Source organism: Panthera onca, chromosome A3 (genome assembly GCF_046562875.1).
Source record: "Panthera onca isolate mPanOnc1 chromosome A3, mPanOnc1 haplotype 2, whole genome shotgun sequence".
In the NCBI taxonomy this organism is placed as follows: domain Eukaryota; kingdom Metazoa; phylum Chordata; class Mammalia; order Carnivora; family Felidae; genus Panthera; species Panthera onca.
Window position 1 is genome coordinate 20,856,624 of NC_138341.1, and position 18,900 is coordinate 20,875,523.

General features: G+C 46.5%; 1 protein-coding gene across 1 annotated transcript in view; it reads right to left on the reverse strand.

Annotated features, from left to right (window-relative positions):
* Window positions 1-10: 10 nt before the first annotated feature.
* The window catches only part of HADHA (hydroxyacyl-CoA dehydrogenase trifunctional multienzyme complex subunit alpha), a 49,468-nt gene continuing 30,578 nt past the window's right edge, over window positions 11-18,900 (reverse strand). The window contains exons 11-20 of the mRNA XM_060644948.3: window positions 17,410-17,519; window positions 12,062-12,196; window positions 9,620-9,791; window positions 7,201-7,287; window positions 3,585-3,725; window positions 3,080-3,148; window positions 2,093-2,288; window positions 1,292-1,406; window positions 603-748; window positions 11-514 (exon numbers count right to left, since the gene is read on the reverse strand). Coding sequence (XP_060500931.3) covers window positions 369-514; window positions 603-748; window positions 1,292-1,406; window positions 2,093-2,288; window positions 3,080-3,148; window positions 3,585-3,725; window positions 7,201-7,287; window positions 9,620-9,791; window positions 12,062-12,196; window positions 17,410-17,519 — 1,317 coding nt within the window. The 3' untranslated portion in view covers window positions 11-368. The remainder of the gene's footprint in view (window positions 515-602; window positions 749-1,291; window positions 1,407-2,092; window positions 2,289-3,079; window positions 3,149-3,584; window positions 3,726-7,200; window positions 7,288-9,619; window positions 9,792-12,061; window positions 12,197-17,409; window positions 17,520-18,900) is intronic.

Consider the following 18,900-nt stretch of genomic DNA (forward strand, 5'->3'; position numbering starts at 1 on the left):
GTAGACAGGCTGAGAAGAGTTGGGTTTTATTGTTCTTGTGTACTGGGTAGGGTGCAAAACTGCCCTCCCCGCCACTGGCCCGGGGGCGGGGGCAGGATGGTTCCGGAGACTCTGCCATTTTGAGCGTCAAGGCTTAGGGGTTCACGAGCACGGTGGGTTCCACCTTCTAACATGAAGTGCAAACTAATTCACAGCCACATTTCACCAGGAGGGAGAGACAGTCCTGCTGAAGGCACTTGAATCCCAGCACACCCCAATGCCAGAATTTGTTTTCCTTCTGGTTACCCTGATAAATCTAGATGCCACTCTCCTGGAGAGCCAGCACTGCCGGCAGCTGTGTTAGCCGGGGAACAGGGTGTGAGGGCCCGTCACTGGTAGAACTTCTTGTTGGGGCTGTTAGCGTGGTCGATGAGCAGCTGGCATGGGGTGAACGGTTTTCCGTAGGCAGCCTCGTACTTCCTGAGCCTGTCCACTATCTTCTGGGCGCCATACAGATCCACATAGCGGAAGGGCCCTAAATGGAGAAACAGGACTTGGTTGAAGGCGACAGCAAAACGAGCTCTGGGGTAAAACAAGCTACTTTCCCAACTTGCGAGACCAACCTCCAAGGCATGGGGGAAAGCCAAGCCCGAAGACGGCTCCGATGTCTCCCTCTGCGGGCGTGGCCAGGATCCCTTCCTGCAGGCACATGATGGCCTCATTCACAAATCTTGTCACCAGGCGGTACTGGAGGTCTTCGTCAGAGCAGCTGCCGAGAGAGAGACACTGAGGTAGATGAAGTGTCACGGGAGGGACGCGGGAACTGCGCGTGCGGGAAAGAGGGTTGCTGCCGCCAGAGCCCAGAGGGTCAGCCAGGACGGAACTTCCAATGCTGGAGAGAAGGAGCCACTGGGAAGCCGCCCTCACCCTTGGAATAGAGTCTTAGGGCTGCTTGTCCTAATCGGCCTGAAACTGGCGCTTAGACCAGGGGAGGGGAGGAGAGGGGAGGGTGGACAGAATCTCTTGACCTCATCAGCTGCCAATTACAAATGATAAAAATGGCCTGGGGCTTGAAGGGACCCAGGACAATCGTCTTTCGAGTTCCCTCCAGACCTTCAGAGGGAAGGCCGGAACAGGGGTCTTTCCAAGGCTTGGCTGCAGTCCCCACCCGATGCTTGGCAGAAAGCGAGGAGGCACGTGGAAGGGCAGGAGTATTCAGTCAGGCAAGGTGAGTATAACAAAGATGGAAGAGGACTGAGAAACTTTGGAGAGAAACACGTTTCCACGCTATTAGCTACTCAAGTTAACTCACACGTCAGACTTAGGAGGCACCTTCAGACTTGCCAAAATACCATCCATGTCAGAATTCAAACTCTTATTCTTCACGCCCTCCTGGTAGATGTAAAAGCCCTTCCCAGACTTGCGACCTAAAAGAAGCCGGAAAAGGGAGGATTACCATCTCTCAGAGCGCCAGCCTGAGGATTCTCTCCTCCGCTAGTCTGTGCGAAGCTCTAACCTCTCGACCATACCCCTGACCTGGCTGGCTGGCTAACCCTGGAAATTCGGTGTTTGCCAGCAGCGTTGGCAGAGAAGGAAAAATGACGTTGTGTTTCCCGGAGCCTGGAACTCTGTGTATGTGGCTGGGAAAGGCCACCTGGATCAGCTTTAAAGTCCAGACGTGCAACGCCAGGCCTTAGCATGCCGTGCTCCCGGTGCCGATTTTGCCGCTGCTTTGACGAGAGCGAGCGAGCCACCTCTGCCGGGCCTCCCTCATATCCTCTGTGTTAGAAGCATCACCTTCTCTGCACGGGTGGCCAGACAGCATGGGGACGCCTGGGTGCAGAACTTGCTCCTGCAGGATGACAGGCGTATTCCAGGCCTTGGGCCCCGATGAGAGTGCCTGTCAGTCTTGCCTACCTTGGGCGGTGGCGGAGCCTCAGGCCAGAGTCCTGCCTTTGTCTGTGGTCTACGGGCCCAGCCTAAGGGGTTGTCGTGAAGTCATTTAAAAAACTCCCCGGACACTGGGCTCTGTGTTTAGGAAGAACTCTCCCACATGGGCCTTCTGGGACTGTGTCTCAGGAAACTGGAATTACGTGTCTCTGAGGCTACTCACCCAGGAAGCCCCTGGACACCATCTGCTTCAGCAGTTCTACGCTTCCGCCTTCAAACCGCTCCCCAAAGGCTTTGCCTAGATCTTCTGCCACGTGTTTTGCCACGTCCACGCCAACTTCATCGACCAGTGTGGCAGCACCCACGGGAAAGCCAAAGCTTGTGGTAAGGGAATCCAGCTTCTTAGGGTCAACTCCTTCCTGAACGGGAGGTAAGCAGGGACCTAAAGGAAAGGCATTCTGGGCCCTCCCACAAAGGCTCCCTCCCCATGCTGGCCCTCCGAGACCGGGCTGCCGCGACACCCGCTTCTCTCCTGGGTGCCGCCTGGCCAGGCCCAGGACCGGGGCTGTTCCACCCAGGGAGGCAAAGGAGCTTTGGGAGTCAGCAGGGGGAAAGTCTGAGCCTTCCCGAACCCACAGCACTTTAAGGAATGAACAAATTCATTTAGAGATGAACACATTGTTCATTTCCTTCTCGTTTGCAATTCTGAATCTCGGTAGTAATGAGATACTGTGGCGCACAGGGCGAAGTCTCCCATAACTAAGAGAAGAGGCCTCGCCACGGAGCAGTGCTGCGGAGCCCCCCGAGCCAGCGTCTGACGAGTGCCCGGCGAGGAGGTGCCACCGGAGGGGTGTGTGCAGCAGAAGCCGGTCCAGCACCCATCAGGCCAACGGGCCTGCGTGTTCTGGATGGTCCCTGCCTCAAAGGGGATGCAGAAACCGTGAAGAGCATGTCGGGAGGCCCTGGGCCTAGTGGAGCAGGGAGGCAGTTAAGGGAGCGGAGCTAAAATTCTGCCCGCTGTAGGGCAGCAAAGCCCATGATTTCCAACCACCGTGTGGAAGGACCAGGCAAAAAGATCCCCAGGCATCTCGGGGATGCACCAGGACTTAGTGTATTAGGAGGAAGCCTGTTCCTCATCCCGACAGAACCAATTTGGAGGACTGGTGTAAGGGGTGGAAGATGCCTCCAACATTCCAAGAGCGGTACCAACCTGGAGGATTCGGAGGACTTCAGACATCATGGGTGCGAGACACCGGGTGGTATAGAAGCCAGGTCCGTCCTGCCAAGGGAGAGAACGTGAGCTCGGCGGCTCCTCTGCTTCAGGTGCCACCCAAGTGTGAAAGCAGGCTCCCTTCCCCAGGTGTCGCTTCAAAATTCAAGGCGGTTTATGCTTTCAAACAGAATCGTTAAAATTACATTGCAGGGGAAGCCACAGCCAGAGCAGCACGGCTTCAACCAAACGGCACAGCACAGGGTTTCTCAGTCACCTGAAAGGTCTGGAATGGCTGGGAGAATCTGCCGTGTCCCAGACACTCCCCTCTCAGACCGTGACTCAGCAGTACCGTCCACAGCACTGTCCATGCGGCAGACAACCAAGGGGAAATCCTACCCAAAGGTGACATATTTGCCCCAGAATAGGTGTAAACAAGCCTGGAGGTATAAGGAGTCTTGACGGAACTTTCCCCAAATCTGCCACCTGTTTCACAGCTCTTTACCTTAACCACAACGATGACCTTCCCCTGCTTGAGCCCGACTGCCACGACGGAAGCAGTTGTGTCCTTAGAAGTTTTCTCGGTTGTGATGATCTCCAGCAGTTGCATCTTGTCCACCGGAGAGAAGTAGTGCATGCCGACCACCTGGCAAGGGGAAGGCAAAGCCAACATCTAAGAACACCGAGGAGAGAACCCGCCAGCACGCACGCTTTGCTAGGAGAGCAAGGGAGAGAAAGGCAGTTGGATACAGGAATGCTGCTCGGCACCGCCGAGCAGTGTGGTGTGGCACTGTGGTTCTCTGAGAAAAAGTTCAGTGTGTTCACAGGGCTCACTGGAATCCTCTTCCATCTGCTTCTAGGGCTTTTCACTGAGGGCAACAGATCCTACTGACAATTAGCACCAAATCACAGCGAATGGCCAGATTAGATTTATCAGGGAAGAATGAATGAAGGTTCCACTCATATTAATGATACTGAGTTTAGGTGAGAGGGCCCACTTCTTCTGGTGGGGAGGCAGAGGGAGGCAGAAGAGTCAGTATGCCAGACCGTCAGAGCTAGATCTCGAGTTTACAGATGGGCCTCACCACCAGGATACCGGGTTTAAATAACAGTTATCAACATTCAAATGCACCTGAAGACTCATTAAACCAATGATTCTCAAAGTGAAGTACTGGACCAGTAGCATTAACATCGCCTGGGAAATGTTCGAACTGCAAATTCTCAGGCCCGCCCCAGACTCACATCTACTGAATGAGAGACTGGGGGCAGGGTCCAGAGCTGTGCTTAAGAAGTCTTCCAGGTGATTCTGATTCACGCTGAAGTTGAGAACCTCCTTCTTAAGCTAACAATTGGTCCTCCCAAACTGAATGCTGTGGGAGAGAACAATTTCACCATAGAACTTAGTTTTGCTCCCCCTACCCTCACCTTAATTGTAAGATATAACTAATAATATCTAATAATATAACTAATATAACAACAGCAATACTGATTGCTGGCTATGCACTGTTCTTTAATACATTTGCCATTATTCCTTACATTTAACCCATCGCTCTATGAACTAGCCAGTCTTATCTAGATGAGGAAAAAAGACATCAGGAGGTTAAAAGTGGTAGCTCAGGGTCAGTTAGTGAATGGCAGTGGGATTCTATCACAGTTGGCCTGTTTCCAAAGCCTGCCTACCCTCCATTATGTAATACACACATCATTTACATGTTCCATAAACTTACCAATCCAAAAGTTACTTTTCACCCCTCAACTGTTCTTTAACTGATGTCTAAAGCATTTAAAAAGGCAGGTCCTTATTCAGACTCAGTACTTCTGAGCAAAAGGAATTAGCCTATATGACATATAATTTATACACGAAATGTACAGACTTTAAAGTGTTCATATTGATGGGTTTTAACAACCGCATATACACTCGTGTAATTACTACCCTAAGCAAAATGTATTTACATCACTCAAGAAAGTTGTGCCAAAGGTGACCAACTTGTCCCGGACTGCCGGGACTTTCTTGGTTGGAGCACTGGAGGTCCTATGTCCCAGGAAAGCCAACAGATGGCTGGTGACCCTACCTATGCCCCTTTGACCTTAATTTTATATAGCAAAGGAGAAGCAGGTGGCAGAAGCTATCCAAGATACCTGGAGGCCAGGACTGCAAAGCATGATGCTTGTTCCACTCCACTGGGAAGATGAGAAGTTAGCATCGAAGATTCTCCTTTATGGACTTTATTCATTTATTTTTTTAAAATGTTTACTTATTTATTTTTGAGAGAGACAGAGAGCACAAGCAGGGGATTGGCAAAGAGAGAGGTGAAGAGAGAATCCCAAGCAGGCTCTGTGCTGACAGAGGGCTTGAACTCACGAACTGTGAGATCATGACCTGAGCCAAAATCGGGAGTCAGATATTCAACCAACTGAGCCACCAGGGCGCCCCTCCTTTATGGACTTTCAATGTTGCAGAGGTGCTCAGAGTGATAGGACATGGCCAGACTGTCCATCCACCTTTATACTGTTTTTGTGTCTCCCCTCAGTGTCACACTATCAGCTGCCACTTCTCCCTATGACCTTCTCCTGCCATCCCTGAACCTGCCTCTATCAGGTCCTACATCACTTCCGATCTGCTGTGTGCTAGGAAATGAGATTACCTTGCATTAGCAAACTATTAGAATAGGAATAAACAGACTTTTGTGTTTTCAGCACAAGGACTTTGTGTTAACGAATCCAGCTGCTTAAAGGTCCTTTATATTTCCTGCCTACTTTTGGCTGACTCTGGCTAGCTGAGGCTAATTGCTATCCTCCAGAGAGGTGAGGTGTTTTATTTCTCCTTGGGTGATTTCACTTTCCTAGTGTTACTTCGGTAGATAGAAGCCCAAAGATGAATCTCTAAGCATCATTCCAAATGCGCACTGAAAGTGCTTCTACCCTTTCGTGTCCTGGTGGGAGGTCTGAGTGAACCCACAGGTGGACACATCTCAACACACCTCCTGATTTTCCATTCCTGGATATGAAGTTGGAACCAAACAGGTCTCAGTCACCGGTGTCTGCTCTGTAGCTTATGTGAGATTTTGGAGTATCCCCTCTTATTTTGGGGTCTATTTTTATTTTTAAAAGTTTTTTTTTTTTAATTTTTAAAGATATTATTTAAGTGATCTCTACACCCAATATGGGGCTCAAATTCACAACCCCGAGATCATGAGTCACACATCACAAGCTCTACAGACTGAGCCAACCAGGTGCCCCTTGGGCCTATCTTTAAATACCTTATTATAGGGTACCTGGGTGGCTCAGTCGGTTAAACATTTGGCTCAGGTCGTGATCTCACAGTTCGAGGCTGCTTGGGATTCTGTCTCCCTCTCTCAAAAATAAATAGACATTACTTATTTAAAAAAAGATTTTTTTAATGTTTATTCATTTTTGAGAGACACAGAGAATCAGACCGCGAATGGGGGAAGGGCAGAGGGAGAGGGAGACATAGAATCCGAAGCAGAATCCAGGCTCTGAGCTGTCAGCACAGAGCCTGATGTGGGGCTCGAACTCACCAACTGTGAGATCATGACCTGAGCCAATGTCAGACACCCAACCGACTGAGCCACCCAGGCACCGCCAAAATAAATAGACGTTAAAAAAAACCCCTATTATAATAAAGGTAGGTTTCATTATTCTTTTATGTTTATTTTTGAATGAGAGTAAGCGGGGTAGGGGCAGAGAGAGAGAGGGAGACAGAGAATCCCAGGTAGGCTTCGTGCTGTCAGCACAGAGCCCAATGTGGGACTCAAAGCCACAAACCATGAGATTGTGACCTGAGCTGAGATCAAGAGTTGGATGCTTCACTGACTCAGCCACCCAAGCGCCCCAAAGAAGGTAGGTTTTATAGTCTGAACCTAAAAAATCAGAGCCGTTAGGGATGCAAATCACCTGTGAGAGTACACTTTCACTGTGTTTCCCTTACGCCAGCATCTCACAGTGGCCATGGGATGAGCTGCTCTGTGCCCAGTTTTTGGGGAGAGCCCACCACCCCTCTACTTCACAGTCCACACCAGTCCCTTCTCATGCTCTAAGTCTTCCTCAGGAAGCCTGTGGTGGGAAAACATTTCAGGGTTTTCCCTCTGTTCAGAATTTACCTTCTCAGGTCTTTTGCTGACAGAGGCAATTTGACGGATGGGGAGAGCAGACGTGTTACTGGCAAAGACACAGTGATCCGGAACCACCTGCAAAGGAAAAGCATTTAAGAACGTGTCACGTAGGCCTGAGAGATGACTGCAGTCCAAACAAAGCTAAAGGTGACACCTGGGTCCAGCCCCGCTCTCCCCCAGAACCACTCAGACAGTGGATACTATTTGCCCAGGGCTTCCGAGATGGGGAGTGTGTCGGCCTTGTTCTCTTTCCCATTCAGCTGCCTTCTAGCTCTGGCCCGGCATCCTAACCTGGAGACTACACCTCGGCAGTTAGGTAAATGAGACAGCTCAGATAAACACTGACAAGATGGCTTTGAATCAAATCTCATTCGTTTCAAGATCTGGCACGGGTGCCAATTCCTCTTCTTGTCTGGATCTACACTCAAGTCTGAAAGCTCATGATACCCCCACCCTTCACTTTGATAAGAACAAGCCATACCGTGCGTGCCTAGCTCATTTTATGGTGTTATTAGAAAATGTTGCACCACTGTAATTAATCTATGGCACGTGAATACTATTAACTATTAGCTTTATCAACCTGGAGAATAGTCTTTAATATAGACTATGTCATCATTCTGTCCATGATCGCAAGTTATTCATGTTTTTATTCAGCTGCTTATATAAAAACATGGACAGCGCATCTGTCAAATTTGTGCAAACTGGGACGGGCAAAATTTTAACATCAGAGATGGGAATCAGGTTCAAGACACATTCAACACACTGAAAGGTGAGTCTAAAATATTGTAACCCGGCAAAATACTGCATTAAGATTTTTTTAAAAAGAAAAAAGGGAAAACTCTAGAGAGGCCCCTGGTGGACGAAGCCTGGCTTAGCGGTCAGCTTGTGGTGAGGCCCCCATGATCTCAGTTAATCAGCAGTGAGTTGACAGCAGAGCGTAAGTGCAAGGAGCTAACGGACTCTCCGGGGGCATGTCTTGGCGGTGAGGCGTTTCATGCTGGTGGTGAAACTCTCTATAAAGAGCAAACCAGTGTCTCCAAAGGCGGTTGGCAACAACTCCCCCACTCCTCGTTCCGGCGTCTCTCCTCCCATCCAGAGGTGGAGACCGCTTCCTCCCTCGAGTCTCGTGACTTGCTTTTACCAACGGAAAGCAGCAGTGAGGCGCTGAGCTCCAGGCCAGGCCCTGAGAAGCCCCCACCGTCCAGGCCAGGCCCTGAGAAGCCCCCACCGCTTCTGCTTTTGCTCGCTCGGCAGCCAGAGGCACCGCTGTACAGGCTCGTTCACAGTCTGCACTTCTCTTGATCTGATCCCTCCTCCCTCTCTTCTCCTTGGCCGCTAGTTTCCCAGCCGCTAAAACTAACAAACCTTTCTCCATGCCGGGACTCCCAAACCCAGACACTCCGGAAGCAAATACCATCACCCAGTCACCTGGCAGACGCTCTTCTCTCCATGTTGCCTGTGTCTGCTTTTGCCGGTCCTGAGGGTCTACCTGCCACTGCCTCGGCAGGTGCCCCCGGAGCCGTGGGAACACCACCTACACACGTGAGCTGACGTGCCACCCGGCACAGACGGAACATAAATCTACCCGGCTCTTCGAACTTTTCCCCTCAGCTAATCGACATCACACTTTGTCAAAAGGGAAGATTTTGCAACGTATGGACTTCAAAGTGGAAGCTGTCCCCAAAAGAGCTGCTTGTCTTTAGTTTCTAAACCCCCCTTAGGTTCAGTCTATCACACAGCAGCGACCGTCCTCACACAGAAGGGCGTCGTGAGGGTACAGCCACTACTCAAGACACCCAGAGCACTGCCAAGTCTGTGCCACTTCATTTGCACAATTTATTAGCCCACATTCTATTGATACAACTATAGGCTGGTCAAGACCCCGGTTCTATCTTGTGTCCGGATTATTGTCATTTCTTCTCTGGGCCTTTTCTTATACCACCCACTATAACACTTGTTTTATTTATGGGAGGTAGAGCATTTGGGGTCAAAACCAAAGCAACATTTCCACAAAGTGAGCATCTGAAACCTGCCAGGGGAAAAAAATTTCTCCCCTACTTCCTTTGTGGACTAGACCTGAAGAAGTATAGTTACGGCTTGTAGCCAACCAAAAACGTCAAGAAAGCTGGCTATACTCCATGAGGTTATCTGTAGGTCTGGGTGACTGAACTCCCACGGAATGCTAATGAACCCTGTGCTTAGGTTAATAAACTACTTGATTTTCTTCCCTCAGGACTCAGATTTGACTTTTGTAACTACGTAGTGTGCACGAATTGACATAAAAACTGATGTTTGGAAATGAACAGCCCTATAAAGGGAACCATGAGTTTCTGTTTAAAAAACAAAACAAAAAACAACCCGTGTCCTCCACTCACTGGGATTCAAGTACAACAGGCCTCTTACTTACCGCTTCTACTTCCTTTAACACTCTGTGTTTAACATTAAGATCCTCAAAAACAGCTTCAATCACCATGTCGGCCTTTTCAAAACCCTGGTAATCGAGCTGTCCAGTCAAGTTGCTGAAAATGGAGTCCCTTTCAAATGACGTTAGAGCTTTCTTCTTCACTTTATCATTCAATCTAGAAAAAACACAGTCCTAGTCAGAGTGGAAGAATAGGAAACTTAACACCTACTGAGCGTCCAGGGGCCAGACGGCACACTATGTATTTTCAACCAATACTGTGAGGCGGTTCTTTTACTCCCATTTTGAGAAAGAAGAGTTCCTCAAACAGGGTCAAAGGGATTCGTGGGCAAATGGCTAGGTACTAGGGGGCCAAAGACAGGCTGGCCCCCAAATCCACATTCTTTCTCCTAGAAGATGCCTCTAAATGCAGAACTTACATAAACTTTATTACTCCTGAAACAGTTAAATTTGTCCAGAAGAGTAAACGCAAACACTAGAGTGGCAAAACAAAGGAGCAGCTCTAGTAACTCTCTAACAGAGGGAACACCCCACACGTGTCCTAGACCACATGGACTTCTACCTGATCACGCATCATTTTGTTATTCTATAATTAGAACCTTCTGGAAAAGAGACCAAGCATGACTTCTTATATTCTTTTTTATTTATTTATTTATTTATAAGTTTATTTATTTTGAGAGAAGAAGAGAGTGCATAAGCAGGGGAGAAGGGCAGAGAGAGAGAGAGGGAGAGAGAATCCAAAGCAGGCTCTGTGCTGTCAGCATGGAGACTGAGGCGGGGCTCAAACTCACAGTGAGATCACGATCTGAGCTGAAATCGAGACTCAGATGCTTAACTGACTAAGCCACTCAGGCACCCCTATTTCTTTTATTCTTAAATCCACTTCCCAGTTAGCATGTGGTAGCACCTTGTATTGATTACATAAAATATTAACTCAAGGTTTCTTATTTCCCATAGGGAGTTAAAAAGGATTTCTGCGATTTAGACATTTAACTGATTACTTTTCACTGCCAAGAAAAACAGGCTCTCTTAGGTTTTAATCTGACCACACTTCCAGAATAACTGACCTAGAGTTTTCCTCTGAATGAAGAACGGAGCTGAATCACATTCACTAATTTCCTTAACCAAAAGAAAAATTCAAGCCACAGGGTAAGTTCAAACAAGTATTCAATCAAATTTCTTGGTTTCTGACAACCGTGTCAGCAGTCAGCAAACAAAATGCTCATCAGAGTTCAAGACATCATTAGTTGCTCTAATTCTAATGCCTAATCTTGAAACTGTCTTCAAGAGAGGCTAGGAAACACGTGTATGCCCAGTCAGCAGTATGGTGAGGGGCACTTGCCAGAGGCTGACGTTTCTGAAGCACAGAGGGAAACCTGGGGCACCTAACTCCAAGAGAGACAGAGTGGCATCTGTTCTCGAGCAGCAATTTCTCATTTCAGTGACCATAGGAGATGGTGTTTGGGGATGCTTACATGCTAGTCTCAGGGCAACACTGTTATCTAGCTAGCACATGCCAATTTTGGGCGGGGGGGGGGGGGGGGGGCGCTCAGAATCGTTTACTCCAACTCCTTGCTATCTTACAATAATCTGCCAAAACGATTAAACCTGCCATGTCTTGGGTAGCACAGTAGTAGCAGCAGAAGAGTCTCTGCAGAAAAGAGGTCAAACATGATTAAGCTACATAACGCATTGAAGAAAAAAGCTCATTCAACTACAAGTCACGTGTAGGGCAGTCCAAGTGCAGCAAGCTTATTCATTACACTGGAGCGGAGAACTGAGCTGAAACCAGTTCCTAGTTTGGCCAAGCTGCTGCTCTGCTTTTCCCCCTCTGCAAAACAGGCAGTGGGGACCAGGGGAGGAGGAGGAGTATGTGGGCAGGAGGGAGAATAATATTCACCTTTTATTAATTCAAAGGTAAGATGGAGACACATTCTGTAAAGATTCAGACATTGTGCAACCAAATCTGTTACCTGCTTCTCCACAGTAAGCAGCCAAGAAATATAAGGTACACGAGTTTTGATCCCAGCCCCAACCTTCAATTTGCAGTTATGACACATTTCCTCACATCCTCTTCTTCCACAGAGTCATGCTGTTTCAATGTTCCATGACAATACAGCAGTGAAATGGAAACTATCAAAATTCACAAACACGAGGATTTCTAGTCTTGATACCAAAGCATAAAATAAATGGCATTTAAAAATATCTGATAGTTTTCTCTTCTGCATTCAGACATTACAGATTCCAGTGATGTTCATGGTTTATAATATGTACAACAATATGAAGGGAAAGGAATCACGGTTTCTAAAAATCAAAGGAAACAGCTTAACTACTGAGCATCCAGTACTCACCACGTTCAGGAAAAAGGAACCTGTAATGGCAAAAAACAAACAGCATTCTGCTGACAGAGGCGGAGAGGTGGCTCACCCTTTGAACACTTGTTGCTGTCCTCGGTCCAGCCCGGCTAGTGTAGCATCTTTAAGGATGGTCTTTATGCCCTTATCCACAGACACCTGGGCGATGCCGGCACCCATCAGCCCTGCACCAAGAATGGCTAGGTGCCTAGAAGGAAAGCATAAATGACTTTTGGTGAACTTATCGCTTCAGTAAAAGTGGGAGACTGTCCAAGTTATAATCCAGTACACCAACTAAAGTGGGCACAACGATAAGGTATTTTAAACAATTTTTATCTATAAAAATATGCCTTTATTTTTAAAATTTTTTTTTTTCAACGTTTTTTATTTATTTTTGGGACAGAGAGAGACACAGCATGAACGGGGGAGGGGCAGAGAGAGAGGGAGACACAGAATCGGAAACAGGCTCCAGGCTCCGGGCCATCAGCCCAGAGCCTGACGCGGGGCTCGAACTCACGGACCGCGAGATCGTGACCTGGCTGAAGTCGGACGCTTAACCGACTGCGCCACCCAGGCGCCCCAAAAATATGCCTTTAATAAGTGACTGATTTCGGAGTTAAATGCAAAAATCCATTAGGTCTACAAGAGTTGGCCTACACGAGAAGACAGAACTATACTGATCTTCAATCATACCTTAAGATCACTGAGAACAAAACAACCTGGTTTATTCTGAAGTCAACATGAGTATTTCTGTTTTCCAAACAAAAGCCAATTTGCAGTGATATGTCCAAAGACATACCACTTCTTCCACTTAACTTAGTGGAAGTTATTAGTGTTAGTAGTGGAAGTGTTAGTAGTGGAAGTGTTAGTGATTTTACCATTTTCCAGTAAGTTTTCATTTCTCCTGAAATTTGTGCCAATTTTACTCCTTACATGGATTAGATCAAATTCTCCTGGATGGCTTCTTTGCTTCTAGACCTAACCCCGCTATCCCCCAATACCTCCATATATCCACATTATTTTTGTCCTCTCAATTACATTCTAAGCATTTCATGGGCCAGAGATCATACCTGATTACTCTTTTTAAATTTTTAAAAATGTTTTATTTATTTTTGAGACAGAGAGAGACAGAGCATGAGCAGGGGAGGGGTAGAGAGAGAGTGAAACACAGAATCCGAAGCAGGCTCCAGGCTCTGAGCTGTCAGCACAGAGCCCGACGCGGGGCTCCAACTCACAAACTGTGAGATCATGACCTGAACCGAAGACGGACGCTTAACTGACTGAGCCACCCAGGAGCCCCTCTTTTTAGTTTTCCATAGTTCCGGAGCAATATGCCATACTCCCAGAGCAAATAAAAAATTTTTTCCAGAACGATTTCCTTCAAAAAAGAAGCCTAAATTTACAGCACTATGTAGACATAAATTAGAGTTGTAATACAGGTTAAAGTTTCATTCCTAACAATTCTGATTATAATGTTCAGAAATCATATTTATGACCCAAAAAAGGAAACCTAATTTCAAGTCCTGGAAGAAACTTTCAAATGTAACTTTGTAGTAACACACTTACATGGTTAATGTTAAGAAACTGGAGAACAATGAGAAAACAGGATAGAGACATACATATAAAGAACAGACTGAGGGGCGCCTGGGTGGCTCACCTGGTTAAACATCTGACCCTTGATTTCAGCTCAGGTCATGATCTCACATTTCATGATCGAGCCCTGCACGGGGCTCTGTGCTGACAGCGCAGAGCCCGCTTGGGATTTTCCTTCTCTCTCTGCCCCTCCCCACTCATGCTCAGTCTGTCTGTCTGTCTGTCTGTCTCTCTCTCTCTCAAAAAAAACACAAAAAACAAAAAACAGGGACTGAAAAGATTGATACATTTATCGTGTGGAAACTAAAAATTTCTGTTAGACAAATGACCACACAAAATTAAGATAAACATAGGATAGGAGGAAATCTGCAACATATAGCGGCAAAGAATTACAACTTGGGAAATAAAGAACATGCATATTATCAATTAAAAAAAGACAACCCAGGGGTACCTGGCTGCCTTACTCAGTGGAGTGTGTGACTTTTGATCTCACGGTCATGAGTTTGAGCCCCAAGTTGGCCATGGAGATTACTTAAAAAACAACAAAAAAGGACGGGGTGCCCGAGTGTCTCAGTTAAGCATGACTCTTGATTTTGGCTCAGGTCATGATCTCATGGTTTGTGGGTTTGAGCCCTGCATTGGGCTCCACATTGACAGCATGGAGCCTGCTTGGGATTCTCTCTCTCCAGCCCCCTCTCAAAATAAATATACTTAAAAAAAACAAAAAACAAAACAAAATGGACAACCCAGTAAAATGGGCAAGGGCTTATATAAAGCAATTCACTAAAGAAAAAAACTCAAACTGCCAATAAAGATGCTCAGCTTCCCTGGGAAATGCAAATTAAAATGGGATATTCTTCCCCTACCAGATTAGCAAAAAGTGTAAAAGCATCAGTGAAGATGTACAAAAACTGCTTTTTTCACTGCATGGCTGATGGAAGTATGCTTTGCCCTACTTTGGAGGGCAAATTTCTTACGGCAAAAAATCACATACTCTATGACCCAATGATTCTACATCTCATTCTGTACTCTAGTGAAATGCACTTATGTACACAATGACAGGCTGTGATGAACAGTTGTGCAATGTTTGTAATAATGAAAAATTGGAAACAGCCATCAATCCAGCAGTAAAAGATTAAGAGGAAGGAGTTAATTGATATGTACCAATATACATAGTCTCCAAGTCATACCACTGAATAAAAAGAGCAAGTTACAGGCTTTATACCGAAGGGTCCCTTTTATATTACAACATTCAAACCATCAACACAAAACAGTATCAGTTAATATTTAATCTCATTTAAAACATTTATTTATTTTTGAGACAGAGAGAGACAGAGCATGAACGGGGGAGGGGCAGAGAGAGAGGGAGACACAGAATCAGAAGCAGGCTCCAGGCTCTGAGCCATCAGCCCAGAGCCCGACACGGGGCTCGAACTCACGGACCGCGAGATCGTGACCTGAGCTGAAGTCGGCCGCTTAACCGACTGAGCCACCCAGGCGCCCCTAAAACAGTTTTCTTAAAGAGAATAAGAATGCATTCTCTGCATAAAGAAATTAATTTATAAAAAGAGAAAACAGATAAGGAACTCAAGTCATTATCCAAGGTGAGGGGGAAGAGCCCAGAGAGACAGAAGTGGAGGAAGCAGAGGTGTTACAACTGGGAAAGCAGGAAAAGGGATCCCCTTTCTTCAGTTCTTCGCGGTTCTTTATTCAATTCTGTTCAACCTATTCTGCCCTGAGTACCCTATAATGAATTCCCAATTAAATCCTCATTTCTAAGATGATGTTACCTTTTTCCTCAATTGATTTCCCAAGTTAGATCAACTCTTATATCATCCTATTTTTCTGCCCATTTAGTTCTAAGTTTTTGAATGTCTTAAAAAATTTTTTGTTTTAATGTTTGTTTTTGAGACAGAGAGACAGAGCATGAGCAGGGGAAGGGGCAGAGAGAGAGGGAGACACAGAATCTGAAGCAGGTTCCAGGCTCTGAGCTGTCAGCACAGAGTTTGATGCGGGACTCGAACTTACGAACTGTGAGATCGTGACCTGAGCCGAAGTCAGACGCTTAACCTACTAAGCTATCCAGGCGTCCCTAAGTTTTTGCATTTCTGAGCCAAGGTGATTTTTTCTTATCTGCAAATACTTATTTAAGGATATTTAATTCAAGTTTGGAAGTGTTGTGTTACAGTTTTCTTCTGTATTATGGTTGCTTTTTGTATTTTGATTCTCATTTTTTTATTTCTTCTTATAGGAGATTCATGTGGATGTTGCCTGTCTTTTTTGTGTATTTGGTATAACAACACCTTTCCAGATGGTATATGCTATCTACATATGACAGTAAAAAGTATATGCAGACAGGGGTCTGCATATATGAATCATACTCATATATGAGTTTGGAGTGGCTCATTAGGTTTCTTTCTTTTTTTTTTTATTAAAACATTTTTTTTTTTTAAGATTTATTCATTTTTGAGAGACAGAGAGAGACAGAGCGTTGAGCAGGGGCAGAGCAGAGAGAGGAGACACAGAATCTGAAGCAGGCTCCAGGCTCTGAACTGGCAGCACAGAGCCCAACACGGGGTTTGAACTCACTGACCACAAGACCATGACCTGAGCCGAAGTCAGACGCTTAACCGACTGAACCACCTAGGTACCCGTTTATTTTTTATTTTTTTAATGTTTATTTTTGAGAGAGACAGAACATGAGCAGGGGAGGGGCAGAGAGAGAGAGAGAGGGAGACACAGAATCTGAAGCAGGTTCCAGGCTCTGAGCTGTCAGCCCAGAGCCTGACACGGGGCTCGAACTCACAAACCACGAGATCATGACCTGAGCCAAAGTTGGACACTTACCGACTGAGTCACCCAGGCGCCCCAGACTAGAGGCCTGTTTCATGCACTGTAGGGTGTTTAGTAGCATCCCTGACCTCTGGCTCATTAGATGCCAGCAGCAGCTGTGACAACCAAAAATGTTTCCAGACACCTTCAAATGATGCTGCGGGGGGAGGGGGGGGGGGCAACAATGCCCAGGATGGAAACCACTGAGCTAGAAGGTGAGTTTAGGAGCATTATTAAATTTTGTTTTTTAAATGTTTATTTATTTTTGAAAGAGAGAGAGAGACAGAGAGACAGAGACAGAGAGACAGAGAGCAAGCAGGGAAGGGGCAGAGAGAGAGAGGGAGACACAGAATCTGAAACAGGCTCTGGGCTCTGACCCGTCAGCACAGAACCCAATGCCGGGCTCAAACCCACAAACTGTGAGATCTTGACCTGCGCCGAAGTCGGATACTTAACCAACTGAGCCACCCAGGCACCCCGGAGCATTATTAAATTTAAAATGCTGAAGAGCTATTGGGCAGTATAGCATTGAAAGGCTTGCTTAAAAGAACAGACATGAAACAGGCAAGTAGAATCTTTAATGTTTAGGCTGTAAGCTAGAGGAAGGAAAAGCCTTTAATAATCTGAACGAGGCTTTATTTTTTTTAATGAGAAAGTATGAGTTCCCAGAGATGGTATCTCAAGTCACAGGGAGAGACAAGACCATTAAACAGTGCAGAGTGTGTTTGGTTTGGGAACAGGGGATGTAAACCAGACTTCCAGGGGACATCAATAGTGAGACAAGAAAGCCTCTATAGGAGCCCTTTTGTGGGGGGGCGGGGGGGGGGGGGCGCCTGGAGAAAACTCAGCCCAGGCAGCACTTTGAAAGTCAAAAAGTTCTTAGTAGGAAAAGGGATCTAATGTGCTCAGGACAGAGGAGGCGTAGGGAAGACCGAAGGTATAAATCTAGCTCTGTAGAGAAACCCACAAAGGCGCCCTAGGTGGCATTTAACTTACTTCACGTCCTTCTGCGGAGTTCCAAATTTATTCTTCTTACACAGGACCTGACCATGATAAAGTCCCATCAAGGCCTTTGATTCTTTGGTCATTGCAAGCTCTCCAAATTTCTGAAAAGTAAAGGAGAACAAGAAAAGGTGGAACTTCACAGTCTCAGTGACGGGGGTTCCTTCGGTCAGGTTTGTCTGCAGAGCAGAGGTAACACAGGTGAAGCCCTGGGTGCTCTGGGGTGCGGTGGGGCCTTCTCACCTGCAGCACTTTCTGACAACTGTTTTGAAAACGCTATGGATACATCGGAGCTCTCAGACTATGTACATCAGAGGTGGCAGTAACCAACCTTTTTCATGGAACTGGAGTGTCAGGGCCCAAACAGACCCGCACAGTCATCTCAACCAACCTTCTCATTTTAAAGGCTGGAAAGAGGAGGCCCGGACAAATTACGCTTAAGACCACACCACCTAGAGTGACAGAAATCGAACTCACACCCAGGCGGTAGGACTCCCAACTCTGGTCCACCCCACGTGACACCTGCCACTTTGAAAAGTGCCCTAATACTTATGGAGGGCAAATCTCAGCATGAGACTTAGAGTCTAGGTTTGACAGAACCGGGTTTGAATCCTGACCCTGCCATTTCCCAGTTGTGAAGCTTTCTTTATCCTTAAATGGGAAAAACAACACTTATTTTACAGTATTGCTGGAATTAAATGAGAATGCTAGTAAAGTGACTAGGGTCTCAATGTCAGCTATCATCATCATCAATATTACTAGAATTAACTGGTATGGTTACAGATAGCATTTCAAAGGAGGAATCCCCATAATAAAGTTGTTCTCATGTCCTAATATAACATGAAACAATAGAACATAAAACAATGTTCTACTAATTTTTTTTTAATTACAAAAAATTTTTTTTTTTTTTTTTTAATTTTTTTTCAACGTATTTTATTTATTTTTGGGACAGAGAGAGACAGAGCATGAACGGGGGAGGGGCAGAGAGAGAGGGAGACACAGAATCGGAAACAGGCTCCAGGCTCCGAGCCATCAGCCCAGAGCCTGACGCGGGGCTCGAACTCACGGACCGCGAGATCGTGACCTGGCTGAAGTCGGACGCTTAACCGACTGCGCCACCCAGGCGCCCCACAAAAAATTTTTTTTAACGTTTATTCATTTTTTGATAGAGACAGAGCGTGAGTGGGGGAAGGGCAGAGAGAGAGGGAGACACAGAATCTGAAGCACGCTCCGGGCTCTGAACTGATAGCACAGAGCCCGATGCGGGGCTTGAACTCACGGACGGTGAGATCATGACCTGAGCTGAAATCGGATGCCTAACCGAGTGAGCCACCCAGGCACCCCTAATAATGTGGAGTCTATTCAATAAACCAGTGATATTCAAAGTGCAGGTAGAGATCCATCAGTTGTCGTAAATTTAGTGGGCTGTGGTAAGTAGGACACATAGGACATACTGCATACAACGTACGTGGTGAGGCCAACAAT